Source organism: Camelus ferus, chromosome 29 (assembly GCF_009834535.1).
Source record: "Camelus ferus isolate YT-003-E chromosome 29, BCGSAC_Cfer_1.0, whole genome shotgun sequence".
NCBI classification, from domain to species: domain Eukaryota; kingdom Metazoa; phylum Chordata; class Mammalia; order Artiodactyla; family Camelidae; genus Camelus; species Camelus ferus.
Genome location: NC_045724.1, coordinates 13,878,452 through 13,894,267, shown reverse-complemented (window position 1 = coordinate 13,894,267; position 15,816 = coordinate 13,878,452). Strand labels below are relative to the sequence as shown.

Here is a 15,816-nt window from a genome sequence, read left to right as displayed (position 1 = left end):
CTATGAAAGATGACCAGGCAAACAGAACTTTTAGACATGAAAAATATAACCAGATTAAACACAGCTGAAGAGACAATTAATGAACTGAAATATAGATATGAATAAATTATCCTGAATGTGGTACAGAGAGATAGGGAGATGGAAAATATATAAATTAAGAATTAAGGAACTGGGGGAGGGTGTAGCTCAAGCGGTAGAGCACATGCTTAGCATGCATGGGGTTCTGGGTTCAATCCCTGGCACCTCCTCCAAAAATAAATAAGTAAACTTAATTACCTCCCCCTGCCAAAAAAAAAAAAAAAAAAATTGAGGGTAGAATTTTTGAAAATCTAATGTAGAAAGTGATGGTATAACATATCTCACCAGAATCTTAGAAAGAAAGAATAGAGAAAATGGAGGAGGGGCAGTAGATAAAGGCTAAAAATTTCCAGAGCTGATGAAAAACACCAATCCACAGATTAAAAAAGGCACAACATATACCAAATACCAAGCAGTATAAATAAACCCACACCCAGACATGATGCATGGAAACTACAGCACAGCAAATACAAAAATATTTCATGAGCAATTAGAAAAGATTAACTACAAGAGACCAAAGATGATTAGACTGATAATCAGCACCAAAAATATTCAATCGACCTTGATCACATACAGCTTTCTTTTTCAAAAAATTTCTTCAATGTCTGAATGAAAAAAAGGCTGAATTCTTCAGAGTTTGGTATTTAGGACCTTCTATAAATCTATTACTAACCTACTCTTACAGCCAAATCTTCTGATACTGGCTTTTATTTTATTTTTTTTTAACGTGGTGGAATATACATAACATAAAACCAGACTGTTCTCTGTTACCCTGAACGCTTCTGTAACCTCCAGCTCTGAGGGCGCTGCTCTGCCAGACGGACTGGCTTCCTGTGTCTCTGCTTCCTGCAGTGATACCCTTTCTTCCAGGCTCTGAAGCTTTCCCCAGTCACCTCAACTGTATGACCTCTTGAAGTATGGTTGATTTCTCTCACAGCACTTAAGGCACATAGCACCCCTCATACTACAGCTATCAGTCTACATATTTTATTTCCCGACTAAATTGTAACTTCTTTAAAGTCATGCCCTAAGTCACACTGATTTTTGGATTTCCCCCCACACCCCTGCACTGCCGGCTCAGTTAATGATAAAATGTGAATAGATGACAACTGATCAGGCACCAACTATTCAAAGGGGAGAGAGGACTTCTGGCCTGGCCTGAGGCAATTCACGGAACTCAGGAACTCGCTCTGGGCCTCCTGGGTGCCCAGCACTCACCTGTTCTGGCTGGCGAATGGGGCCTGGTCTATCGGCAGGATGCTTTCCGGCCACGGAGCGGTCTGGTTTGGAGGTGCCTGCTGTTGGCTATACTGAGGTCCCCCCATGTTCATCTCTAATTCAGATGACCCTAAAAGGAGAGAATAGAACAACCCCCACATCTTACAACTTGTAATCAGGGAAGTGTCTGTTTCAGCTACATTATATAAAGTGAAGTATCTGGCTCACAGAAAATGAAAAAGAAGCAATAATAATGAGGTGAAGCTAATGACAGAATTTTGGTTTTTTAAAAAAGGGCAATAAATATTAAGACTAATCACTCACTTCAGGGACTATCTAGACCAGCTGTCCAAACCTCTTGTACTTGGGAGGTTCTTAAAGCTTTCAAGGATGTTGTATCTTACTGATATTTACTGAAATGGAAAGAAACTAAAACTGGAAAATGATTATCAATTTATTTAAAAATCATCATAATAAATCCACTACGTTAGCATAAGCAAGGTTTTTTCTTCCAGCTTTATTGAGATAGAACTGACACGTAGCACTGCACAGCAAGTGTAAGGTGCTCAGCATGATTTGACTTACATACATCATGAAATGATTAAGTTTAGTGAACAGACACAAATGAAAAAAAAGAATTTTTTTTCCTTGTGATGAGAACTCTCAGACTAACTTTCATATGTAACATACAGCAGTGTTCATATTAGTCACGTTGTATGTTAGGTCCCTAGAAATTGCTTATCTTATAACTGGAAATCTGAACCTTTTGACTGCCTTCCTCTGATTCCTCCTCCCCCCACTTCCCTTCTAATAACTATAAATTTGATCTCTTTTCCAATGACTTTGTTTGTTTGCAACATAAACAAGATTTTTTTTAGTGAACTCTACTGTATGTCCATGAGAGGATGAGAGTGAAAAAGATAAATAATTTTAATATTACTATAGAAATAGTTTTGGCCTTGCAGACCCCCGAGGGCATGGCGTCCTGGACATACTTTTGAGAAGTGCTGGTCTACACTACCTGCTTCAAAACTTAAAGGACTGCACTGCAGTTAACCCTTCCACCAGAGTAGAGGAGCAGAAAGGAGGCCCAGGCAACTCAGATGTGCTCTTTCTTAGGAATTCTTGTTAGGAATTTAAAGCTAATGTTTAAGCTAATGACATGAGCTCTTTAACGATTTGATTGTCATTATCTGTAGACCTGCTTACATTTCAACAGTAATTTTCTATTGACTTCACGGCTTTATTGTTGTTGTTAACGGCATTTTTGAGTTTATTTAAAAGATCAGAGAAACTCAGCTACACAATGAAGCTCATAAAGCCTTATTTCGAGCTCAAAAGCCAGGTGCCCTTCAATGAAGAATGAGGATAAATGAAGTTTCTGGATAGAAGGGATTTATTATTCTGATTTTTAAATGAATGAATCATTAGTTTTAAAACTTCCCAGGTTATTTTTGCATGGAAATCTGGCCATCTTTAGCATTTTTCATGCAAGCTTCAAATTATGTGAATTTATGTTTACGGAACACATATTAGTTCCAAGTAAATTCTCTGTAGAAAGGCAAGATGAATGTCATCTTTCAGAAACAATAAACCAAAATGTGCTGAGCAATTAAACTGGAAAAGAAAACCGATGCTGGGGGGTAGAATTCTGCATGATCTTGTCAAAACAATCCTGGCATCTTCCTGTTAATGATTTAGCTCTGACTCATTATTATTATTTAAGAATATGAAAAAGTACATAAACATGAACTTATCTGAATTAAGCTAATGTACACGATAAGAGGAAGGTTAATATGTCAATGATTAAGAAAATGATCAAGTCTGAGTTGCACATACCATTAATTTTTTGTTAATAATGGTTTTACTGAGATACAATTCACATACCATATAATTAGCCCATTTAGAGTGTATGATTCAGTGGGTGTTAGTATATCTGCAAAGTTGTACAATCATCACAATGATCAATTTTAGGACATTTTCATTCCTCCAAAAAAGAAACCCCATGACCATGAGGAGTCACTCCCCAGAACCCCCTCCAGAAACCCAACCCAGGGAAACCACTAATCTACTTTCTTTCCCTCCAGATCTGCCTATTCTGGGTATTATGTACAGATGGTATCACACAATGTATCAGACCATTAATTTTAATAACACGTGAACTGTATCCAAATAGAATTCCAGTGATCCTTACATTTTGTGAGATGTTCTGTAAGACCCTGCACCTTCAGTGAGGACCTGGGAGAGCTGGTTTCATAGTCTAGGGCCGTGGCCCAGGAATCTGTATCTTAATGTCCTGAGATGATTCTGAAGACCATGAAGACTTAGAAATCACTGCTGTATCACTGTAATACTTCTTTAAAATATCATCTATACTACATTCACAGTGTTACACTCTAATTCACTCCCCATAAAAGTTGAAATTAGAGAATTTAATGAGAATAAAACATCACAAAGGTAGTGGGTTCCTCATGTAACTGGAAAACCTGCGACTTTATGATTCTATGATTCCTACGCAGAGTTCCAGCAAAAGCCTACTTATGGCAGCTTGACACGGGCGATTACCTAAACTGCCAATAGGAGCATGTCTGGACAGAACTTAGGGAGCTGCTCCTCTCCTCTAAGAAAGCATAAAGATGAAGAGCACAGAGCACAGGAACTACCTTACCTATATTCATGACCTGAGGCTGCAGCATCTGTCTTTGGCCAGGCTGGCTGTTGGGTCTCATGGGGATGCTGGCTGTTGGGTTCCGAATCATACCTCCTTGGGTTGGCCGGTTCATGGCACTGGTGGTAGCAGCACAGGTGGCTCGCACAGCAGAACTCTGCGGTGCCCATTCCCCAGCTGGCATAGTGGGCCGGGCAGCATTACTACCAATCATGCCTGCAGGCAAGCCAGAGAATTGAGAGGTGCAGAGACTGGAAACATAGTCAGCACGTATGAACGCCAGATGCTCTTACTCTGTACACAACAACTGTTCTTAACACACGGCCCGACAGCAGACGCCCTCCCCGGGACAGACGTGGGCCCTTGGCTAAGAAATATGAACTGGCAATTACTACGAAGTTTTTCACAGCATGGACTTGCCACTCTTTACAGTTCGGAAAAGCTGTTAAAATTGTTCCCATATGTACTTAGAAACAGGTGCTGTGGCGTGTGGATAACCCCAACTTCCTTCCTCAGGAAGTGAATCACATTAGCTGACATACACGTCAACACTTTACTTTCCAAAAGGGAGGTGAGGCTAAGAGGAACAAGGTAAAAACTGATAATCAATACTCTAATTATAAACCCAAATCACAGAGAGTATCCCACGAAGCCTAGGCCAGCCTTTAAATCTGCAAATCCCTTTCAGAGCATGACTATTGGTTAAGTTTCAAAGCTGACCAAGGCAGCCTCAGAAGCAGGGGAAATGACAGGGTCTCTCCATTCCAGTTCTTTATGGCCAAGGCCAGGGAGCTCCCACCACCTCAGTGAACCTGGACCACCGCATTCCTGATGGCAGGGATCTAGGGCGGGGTGTGGCAGACTTGTGAAAATCCTTCTACACTTGAGATAGTAACAGCTGTTCGACCACATGGACCAGTGAGAAAAGCACAGCACTGCCGAGCAGATCACGTGTTTGCTCTCTCTCGTCGGGCCCCTCCCCGGGAGGCTGGCACTGGCCAAACATTGCTAAACCCTGATATACTAAAGGGGAACAACCCCAGGGGAGTCGAAGTGTTCAATGATGGATGTGTGAAAGTTCCACTTTCAAATGCGTGGCTTGCTTTCATTTATTTTAATTATGATAAATAACTGAAAACAGGGTTTATTTAAGAAATGGAGAGAACATGTATTGTGGGTGGGTTTTCATTGGTAAAATGAGAATGCACTACATTAGGATGATTGAGAGTGAAGGGTAATTAATTAGACTGAACAAGTTAGAACAGTATTATATTAATACATATTTAAAAAATCATTTAAGGCTAGATTTGAACTATACTAAGATACGGGAGAAAAGGCATTTTATTTTTCAAAAACATCTATTACCTAATTAATATGACAAAATTATAGGAAGTCTAGGAACAAGGGAAAATCATCCATAATTCAAAAACATTAATGTAATTATAACCAGGGTAGTCTCTTTCGGGTTTTTTCTTTTTGCAACAAAGCACAGGCACTGTACGACCCTCACAGCCTGGATGCCAGTCATCTCCAGGCTGCCCAGATTTGAATACAGGTCCATCCCCAAATTCCTAGATTCCGACCTGACCCAGATCTTCTTGCATTCCGCCAACAGGGGGCCACCTTTAATAAATCACTGGCTCCTTTTCTCTTATAAAATTTTACAATTAATATTTTAATCATATAAAAACAGTACTTTTTTCTTTTAAAAAATGATATAAAAATATTTGTTGAGTGAATCAACTATTTTAATACAATATAGTTCATACTTCCCATGAATTGCTTACCAACAATATAAAGTTAAAAAAACCCCATCTTTTCCCCTTAAATTGAACTCTCAGTTTCAGTTAACTATCCAAATGGCAATGTGCATACAGGGATTAGAGACTAAGCTAAAAAAAATACCAAGAATTAAAACCCATGAATGTAAGTTCTTTTTATAACACCTATTTCTTTCAACATCTTTGTCTCCATTACCTCATTTTGACAAAGGAAGAAAGCTGTAAACCGTGAGAAGTTCATTAAAAAACTTAGCATCCTGCTGTGTCTGTGATAAACAGATATTACAGGGTACAGGATGCAGTGGTAATAGCAACTAATGCTGCTGCAATGATTTCTAACCTGCAGTGGATGGAGGACTGGGAACACGGCAGCTGCCAGGGCAGAGGCTACCACTTAGGAATATGCAACTTTTGGCAGACACCTTAAGTCACTACAGGTCAAGGTCCAAACCAGATCACAGGCAAATTCATACATCTTCAAAAATGGAGCCCCTGGATTAGTAACTATTATGCCAGGCGTACTACCATTTAAAGTTCTTTATTTTTGATTAGTATTTTTCAGAATGAGAATCATTACCACTGATGAGCATAACAGGTTGGCTGCATTTTAAACTTTCATTCTGAAATTCGCTAAATACAAACTATGGATTAATAAGAAGTTTGGGGGTTATCAGTAGATTACCACGAGAAGCTAGCGACCACCAAATTATCTTACACGTACTGCTACCGTGTCTAGAATAGTAACTGAAATAGACATGAAATAAATCTACGCTACAGGATTAATGATTAGAAACCTTGTAAAAATAAGAAGCACAGAACAAAATGGTCAGTTTACTGGAATGTTTTCCACTGCCTCTCACGGTGAAAATCTGCAGAATTTTCTTACATTCAAATGTTAGTTCCTAACGTTAAAAAATTCACTTGAAGAATCCTACTAGTTTGATGTGGATGAAATACATCATCAGTTAAATAACCCACCAATAAAGTTAACAGTGCATTTGAGCCCTTACCTGTGCTACTGTTCCCTAAGTTTCCTTGGTTTCCTATCATCCCTTGATTACCCATCATTCCTGGCTGAGGTATCATTGAGTAGGGACTATTGTTTCTGATTGGTGGGAAAGGTCCAGCACCAGTTGGGCTTTGCAATGTGATGTCAAGTGGTAAATTCTGGTTTGGCAATAACCTGCCCAGTTGCCCTGGTCGTGGGTTATTAAAAGCTAAGGAGAAAACAAATGAAAATTGAAGGTTAATATAGGATAATGGAAAAGAATAGTAACAGAAGTAGTGTTCAGGGAAAATGTCATTTGTAATCTAATAAAGCTATGCAGTCAGGGACCAATTGCCTACATAAAAGACAAATTCACAGACGAAAAACACGTGTGGCACCAAAATACAGACTCACAATCTAATCGACAGTCTCTTATTCTTGACAGCCTTGCAAAACAAGAAAGGAAAAAAAAAGAGAACATGTCTATCACTTACCATATATTTTTCTCCAATACTTACTTCTAATATTCAATTCTACTTGCTAAGTAAACGACTAATATGTTTTTTCCCATATGTTATATTATTTGAACTTTGGAATATTGCTTTGTCAGAGCTGTGAAGCCATAAACATTTCCCACATATAGCACCAACTGCAGACATACATGTGGTTTGGACATGAGAATATCATTTTCTTAACTGGACTTTCCTAAGGCTAGAGTTAGGTTAAACATGTCTACTCTCATTGGAATTTAAAATCCTTAAGTGTGAACTCTGGTACCTGAAGTCAGTATTAAAAGCTTTAGGGCCCTGTTTCATCTTCTCAACAGAACTTCTTTAAGTTTCAGACACATTTACATTTGAAATAATTCCTAGGGTTGGTTCACAAGAATGTCTAGTGTGTAAGTACTACACCAGGGCACAATACTATCACACAGACAACCAGTAATTTGACAACAATTGTTTTAAAAGTACAAAGATACTGTTAATTACAATTCATAGAGCTAATGTATCAAATAATATCAAGTACTTTATTTTCTCTAAATTATAGGAGCACAGTACGAAACAGAACATTTACTCCTAACGATCAATCAAAGAAATGAAATATTTAGAAGAATTAGGGTTTGGAATACAAAATTATGTACATGCTTAATCATGACTTCCTCAGTTTAGTTACCTGGTTACTGCTCACTTGTCTGAATACAATCGGGAGGTACAGACAGAGGAAAAACCATGCGTTCCCATGCAGCTTTCCATTAACTCCTCTGCGTAATGAGCATAAACTGGCTAGTGTGTTTCTTACTCACTTCTGAGCTTTCTGACTTTGTGATCTCTCATGGGCCATAAGTAACCCTCCAATCCCTAAGAAATAGGCAGGTTTTGACAGATAGCAAATAAAAACTGTTTTGTTTTACTTTTTTTCTGAATGATCAGGAATCATGAGAAAGGATCTATTAACTGAAGATATTTTGTGACTTGGCTGATGGTTGCCATTTCTGATTTGAGAACAGATGCTAAGCTTTGGGTCAAACTGTATTTTAAGAGGGGAAAATCATTCTGTTCACCAATTTAACACTAAAGAGGTTCTCTGTCTTTCTACAAATTATGTCCCTGGCACAGGAAACATTATTTTCTTCCACTCAAAAGTAGTGGACAACTTTAACTATCCAGTTTTGTAAACTAAGTGTCCACAGTGAAGAAACACTTCATCTTCAACTCACAAATATATAAAATAAAAGGAATAAAAGAAGCGATTAAAAATGTATTTTATAAAAGTCTACGGTCTTCCAGCTTTATATCACACTAATGAAACTTAAAATGCACTTAGGAAACATTTTATGATAAAGTTCCATGTGAAACTGACACCTGTATGAGAATTCCTAAGGGGCAGGACAAGTTATTTTTGATGTGTGTGTAGCCCTTTCATGTGTAATGATTAAATATTTTGGTAAGAATATTTTTAGTTCCTAAAAAGTCAGCATAACTTTCTAAGTTTCTGTATTGTAAGTATTCAGTCACATATTTAGCCACACAAAAATCTATTTTAAACTCCATTTGTGCAGGCAGTAACTGAAATGAAGGGAAACATGACAATCATCTGAAGAACCTTATCTATGCAGGTCTGTCTGACTCGTGTTGATGAAATTAACAACCAGACTGTGTGCAGGAGGGCCACATTCCCTAGAATCCATTCTCCATACTGCCTAGAAGGGCCAGGACAGTAGATGGTGCTATTTGACCATAAAAACCTTGAAGTGACTAAGCTGTTTGCGTCAGATTTTAGTAATCCCTGTTTCTGATGGTGATTACATGGGAATTTCTTGCCATAACCACCGATATCTCATACTCACTGCTCTGTGAAATTCGCAGTGCTGTTTTCTGGGCTCCGACAGGTGTAACCGGGCTGTTCTCGGCTGTGAGTTGCATGAGGTCATTGATGATGGCTTGCTTGTCAACTGATCTGGTGGGGGCGCCTGGCCTCGTGTCTGGGAAAAGCTGTGGTAATTGACTCTTCTGCAAATCATCCAAAATCTCCTCCAAGTTGTCCAGCTCACTGCCAGGCTGCGGTTAACAAACAGAGGAGTTTATCCAGTCCTATGCAAAGAGTGGGCGCAGCAGGCCCATTTGCAATTACAGACCTACCCCGTATGATGTAAGGCACCAGAGCCAAATAAGACGCAGACCCACGGGGATGCAGGCCTAACTGATCATTTTTTAAAAAGACTAAATAGACAAAGGACAAATAACTAGCTCTTGGTCCTCAATTTCCTCATCTGTAAAAACAGAGAAGACTGATTTAGAGAGGAAGCCCTCCCCCAGCACTGTGACTCACTGGCAATTTATAAATACCCCTTTATTTTCTGCTAATAATTCAATTATTCACGAGTATGTGTATTTCTAATTAGCCGTAAGGGTACTATGACTTACAGCCCAGGTCCAGGTTTTGTAGCTAACTTTCCCGAATAAATAACAACAAAAAACCAGCAGAAAATATGACCCAAATTTATACTAAATCAGTATTTAGTAAATGGTCATTTCCTTTTAGAAAGAACTTTGTTTTTTGTTTTTGTTTTTTAAGAGCAAGGGGTAAAAACGCATGGTGAGCCTGAAGTAACCCTGAATAGCTCGGAACTGCCTTTTCCATTTGAGTGTTTTTTCCTGCTTACACTTTCAGTTTCGAATGACACTGGCTTTCTCAGTCACTCCCCAGTTTAGGTGACAAGCGAAGAGAAGCAGCATAACAAGTTGTCCCCAAACACAGCATCTACTACTAATATGACTTTACAGAAGCCATAAAAATGTTTCTTACAGCTTTTCCCGGTATTAAAATAATTTTTATTTCAATTACCAACATTAAAACAAGGTACGTTATCACCATTTCATACGCAGCGCTTTTCTTCCAAAGAGCTCAACTGAATTTATGTTCTTTTAAGTAGAACCTACCTATGTGCCAAGTACTTAAAAATCAGACAGCGCAACCACACAAGAAAATGGCTAAGTTAAATGCCAGGAATACTTTCCGGTGAAGAGAAAGGTAAGAACGATTCTCTTGATGTGTAGGTGGAAAAACACAAGTTAGGCAATTTCCCCAAAGTCACTGGATGGACTTTGAATCCTTGACCATGACTGACACTTTTGTCTACACTGGCAATTCACATGAAATCATTTACGTCTGGTGGGAGGTATACTTAAAGCAGAATGGCTCACAGTTTTATCCTACACCCAAGGAGCTGGATTTACTAAGGTTTTTGCAGTTTATCGCAAATGTAATATCTACACAGGAAGTCTTTTGACTGGACATATTTCTCAAGTTAGAAAGGATAAAATGAAGTGATATTTTATCTGATTCTACTCATAGTCAACTAACTTAGCAAGAACTTGGAGAGCCATTTTCCAGGGAATTCCTATCACATTGTTAGGAGCAACTACAAGACCATTTTCTAGTTAATTTAGCTACCCGTTTCTGACAAAAGAGGGAGGGATCAAATTTGGGAGAGAGACATCTTAGACAAGGGTTAGGTTCCAGTTAGCACCCTAAAACATAGACAGAGACAGACAAAATGATCCTGAGAACAGCTCAGGAGGGAGCCTTCCTAAATGTCCCCTCCAAGGGCAACACAGCCAGCTTTCCCTCCAGGATGGAAGCACATCCCTGCTTCTTTGGCTGAGTCCAAAATGATGAAGTTTACATGGGGGTCACGCTGCACTTAAAAACCTGAGCTGCAGCCTTGCACTGCTGGAGCTTCATGGGAACCAAAACCCAGTCCCATCTCGTCCTCACTGCATGATCACTCCGCTAGGGCCCGAGCGCGCTGGGGTCAACAGTGGGCAAGACTGCTCACACTACTGAGCCATTTAGTATCCACCTCTTCACTTTCTGAAAGTGTATGGACGATTCTGTGCAAGTTAAATGTATGCGTAAAGTCACACTGCAAATCTGCTGTTACCATGTTTTGCTGAATACGTATGGTGCAAACAGCAGTGCCAACATTTACTGCCCTCCAAGGACAGGGCCTGGGACACAGAAATGGACACTCAGTCAACCCAATGAGTTCCTTTAACCATGTTAACCTGTAATTTAAAAAAACTTCCCAGAATCAACTCAGTTTGTCATAGAAATTCCAATAGTTTCTCAGAAAAAAAGTTTCATACACATTTGATAAATATCCTTATAGTTGTGTCATGAAAACAGCTACAGAGGTAAGAAAGAGGTTCTAATAAACTGTGAAGTTTATCGCTGTCCTAGGAAACCAGCTTCCCTAGAACTAACACTGTCTCAGGTAGAGTATTTTGAAACATGGACCTTGAAATTCATCGTGAGTGGAGGGGTGAGAAGGGTGCGCTGTAATAAGCTGTTTCTTAAGAAGGCTTTGCAGAATGCCTTGAATCCAAAATAAATGGTTCACATAAGCAATAATAAAGCATATTATTTCCTTCAGTGGAGGCTCTTATATTTACTCCCAATCCCAGACGTGTGTAAAGAAAGCTTTTACAATACAGATTAACAGTCTGGTCTAGACTCCCATCTCTCCTTCTTTCACTCTTTTCACACGAATTAAATTATACTTTAAACCATCTCAAATGGTTTGAAAAACATTGAAAAACTTGAAAAACAACTATGATAGTTTCAAAGAGATCTATTGATAGGATTCACGAGTCTCACTTTGTGATCTACTCTCGCATCTAATAATAAGAAATTTAAAATAAATCTAAAGTTACTCTGTATATACAAATATACATTAAACTATATTTAGATGGTTTAAATCAATTTATTGCTTCTTTATTTCAAATAATTAGATCATAAAAAATCCATGATTTTCCTTGGTTGATTTTTATTTTTCAAAAGCATGTATTAAAACTGACTTTCAAATTTTAACCTTTATCATTTTAAGAGTTGACCGAATTCAACTGTGGATCAGTCTAGCTTTGACAGATAACTAAACACTTACTTATCTGAAGAAAGCCATACAGGAACTTCTTGGTATACTATATTCAGACGGAATTGGTTTTTTGGAGACCCATTAACTATGAACGCTATTTGAATTCATTCAGTTTTTCAGAAAAAGGCATTGTGAGATAATGCACTTCCCCACTAGAGATAATATGGCTTTGTTTGTGTTCATTTCTCGTCCATTTTTGCAGTACACATGTAAACTTATCCAGTGGTCTTAAATTTTACCTTAAATGTTCTTCAAGGAGAGTATCTATATGCCTTTGGTTGTCTAGCAATAAAATTTGATGACTATGGTATTTTCTTCTGCAGTTCATGTAAGTTCTGAAAGAGCTGGATTTGATCACACTAAGTTTCTGACCAAACATTCTACCCCTAAATTTTTGTAAGCTTTAATTCTCATCACAAGTTCTTCGAGTTCCTATCCACTTTGTTAGGCATGACTTCTTCACAAGACAAAAAGATTAATGCCTTCCTTTCAAATGCTTTGCCAAGATACTTCAAAGTTTTGCTTAGGCATCTATTCGAATGCTCAAATTAGCCACATCAATTTGAATAGTTGGTTTAAACTATTTCAGGCAGAAAATGAGTCAGAAAGATTTTTGTAAAAGTTCTACAAAATGCAAATTGAACTTGATTTCTGTAATTTTTCATTTTTCTGGTTTTATGAATTTTTCATGTGTCAAATCAGTTTGTTCTCTGAAGGAAACATAAAGAACATATGCACGTATTCTAATAAATTACAAAACAGCGTTTCAAAATTTTAAAAGAAAGTATGATTTTACCACATCTGCCTAACATAAAATTGTTTTAAAAAATGGTAACAATTCTACCTCATTCGGAGGGAAAAATCTCAGGACACTACCAGTTTAAAATATGGCTTGCTTTTCTAATGGAGCCAAATAACAAGGAATTCTTTTTAGACTACTTCTAAACACTCACCATAAGTGGCTCAGTAGTATTAAGAAAAGAACATAAGAGTATCATTTTAGTTAGCATCATTTACACATACTCCATTGTATAAATACATAACTTACAGGTTGGTAAACACACGACATTTTTCTGCCCTTCTTTCCTGCTGGTTGTGAAACACTGCAGAAACAAATGCTGTTCAAATACTCTACCCAGTGAAGAATGCTATTTTAAGTATAACAGCGCCATTGAATTACTTCCTGCCCTTAATAAGTCAGTGATAGGTCAAACACACACTCGTTAATGGCTCTTCTCTGAATCAAAGTAACAAGACTCTGCAATTCAGGGTCGTTAAAAGTTTATCTGACTAAACATGTGTTCCCTTGAAAAGAAACAAAAGGAAAGTCTTCAGTAAACAAGTACGGGGGTTGGTAGGAGATCCAATCAATCTGTACTTGGAGGTCAAAGAATCCCTGCTTTTTTCTTTAAGTAACATTCTTTGATCTAAATTTAGGTAACATGCTTCCTGTGGTAACCCTTCAAGTTGCAATGTTTTCGATGTTAAAATTGCTCTGCAGCAGTTATTTTTTTGGTGGAGTTTTAAATGGGAATGGATGGAGGGTAAAACCAGGGACTGGGTTTCATTAAGAAAAAACTGTGTTTGTGTGTGTGTGTGTGTGTGTGTGTGTGTGAGAGAGAGAGAGAGAGAGGGAGAGGGGGGGGGGGAGAGAGAGGGAGAGGGAGGGGAGGGAGAGAGAGAGAGAGAGAGAGAGAGAGAGAGAGAGAGAGAGAGAGAGAGAGATGGTTCCCCCCCCTTAAGTAACAGATCTGTGCTGATCACACTCTAGGCTTTGTGTTCCCAAGGTGAGGCAATTTAGGCTAGAAAAATGTTTCTTTTAAACACCAATTAGAAACTGCAAGTGGCTCAAGGACTTTAAAAAGAAAAAGAAAAACCCCCAAACTTCTTTTTTGTCAGTTTCTTGTATGAAATTAGTATAATCATACATTTAAATATGGAAATGCCAAACAGCATCCCCTTTCCCTGACCCTGTAAGTCCCGAGGGCCTCAGGCCTGGGATAGCACATTCTGTTTATGGAGGGAGGGGCCAGCCACGCAGCTGCCAAGCTAAGGTAGACCTCATGAGTCACCATCTCGCCCTCCAGCATGTGTCAGGAGACCTGAGTGACAGTGTCACTTGGAACTGCCACTAGCTCTGGGTATTCCAATCTACTAAACCTCAAAAGGTGACACCATCCACAGCTGTCAATATGGTTTTACACTACATCCTACCCAAGATACTGTTATTAACTGTCTGCTGAGCTCCCAGCTTCCTCCATCCAGTGATCTTACAGCATTACAGGATAGCAGTCACACGGAATTCCACACTCACATCTAAGTTTAAGGATTAAGCATCAAAGATGTTTACATAACTACACTGTGTTCGGGCACAAAGGCCTGAAGCCTCCTATCTGCCTCACAGGAGTGGAAGCAAGCTGTCCAGATCGCAAAGTGAAAGAAAGACAGGAAGCTGCGTGCCCAGGACCTGGAAGGAGCCCGGCCGCAGAGCACACCCGGCCTTGCCCCCATCAGTGCTCTCCATCCTGGGGCCGCCCCAGCGGCCTCTGCCTAGGAGGTCCAAGGTTACCCTAAGTGGTGCTGCTCTCCCCTCTCCCATCCATACTATGTCCCTGAAGACAGCCACAGCTAAAATGCTCACTTGCAACAGAAGAGCCGAGGACAAGTCAGCGAACCATTTTAAGCAGAAAGGGCCATGCTGTGCCTTCACATCATAAGGCAGCACTCGGGGGCTGTGGAGTTGATGGAGCCCTGGATCGTTAACCTGGCTGGCTGTCAATTTACCAGGAACTGCCTTGTGCCAAGCCATTACTGTCAGCAATAACTCAATCTTTTTTTTTTTTTAAAGAGGAGGTACTGGGAATTGAACCCAGGACCTTGGGCATGCTAACCATGTACTCTACCACTGAGCTATACCCTCCCCCAATAACATTTTTTTTTAAAGAAAGAAAAATATTAAACGGTTTGCATTTCTCTGTGATGTCACTAATTCCTTATAGAGTATCATCTAGAATGATTCTGAGTATTATTTTAATAACCTTGGATTTTTTCAAGAAATTAATTTTTCAGATGAGAACATAATGTGACCTGTTATTTCAGTTCTGTGTTTATATGTGATGGCTCAGATATACCAACTTGACCTCACCTTTCCTACTATCCATTTCTCCTTAGATGCTTTTTATACTGATGGTCTACAAAATTCTTTAGCATTAATCAGAAGTTTTGGTTGCGAATAAAGACAGAGTGATCTTCATTCGGTTTGAAAACCAGTCAGACAGACTGATCTTAAAAAGAAAGGAAGGTGAATAAGAAATAATTTAATTAAGTCTCTCCCGACAAAGCCCAGTTTCAAGGAAGTGATTATCTCCAATTTAGGTAACTTCTAATAATGGGTCAGTAAGCCACAGCTGGCCTGCCGGCTAAGTCCTGCCCCACCTGTTTCTGCATGGCCCACGAGCTAAGAATGGATTTACATTTTTTAATAGTTGAAAATAAAAATCAAAAGAAGGGTATTTTGTGACACATGAAAATTGTTATCAAATTCAAATATCAGTGCCTGTGGATAAATCTGATAGGGACAGAGCACACTCGTTTGCTTCTGCAATGTCTAGGGCTGTTTTCACGCTGCAGTGACAGAACTGACCAT

General features: G+C 39.0%; 1 protein-coding gene across 16 annotated transcripts in view; it reads right to left on the bottom strand.

Annotated features, from left to right (window-relative positions):
* The window catches only part of NCOA2 (nuclear receptor coactivator 2), a 227,396-nt gene that overhangs the window by 23,702 nt on the left and 187,878 nt on the right, over window positions 1-15,816 (bottom strand). For 13 of the 16 annotated variants that reach the window (XM_032469985.1, XM_032469986.1, XM_032469976.1 and 10 more), the window contains 4 exons: window positions 9,081-9,291; window positions 6,756-6,962; window positions 3,965-4,180; window positions 1,297-1,426 (listed from right to left, as the gene is read on the bottom strand). In XM_032469985.1, coding sequence (XP_032325876.1) covers window positions 1,297-1,426; window positions 3,965-4,180; window positions 6,756-6,962; window positions 9,081-9,291 — 764 coding nt within the window. The remainder of the gene's footprint in view (window positions 1-1,296; window positions 1,427-3,964; window positions 4,181-6,755; window positions 6,963-9,080; window positions 9,292-15,816) is intronic. The other 3 variants (XM_032469988.1, XM_032469990.1, XM_032469989.1) reach the window with 1 other exon arrangement.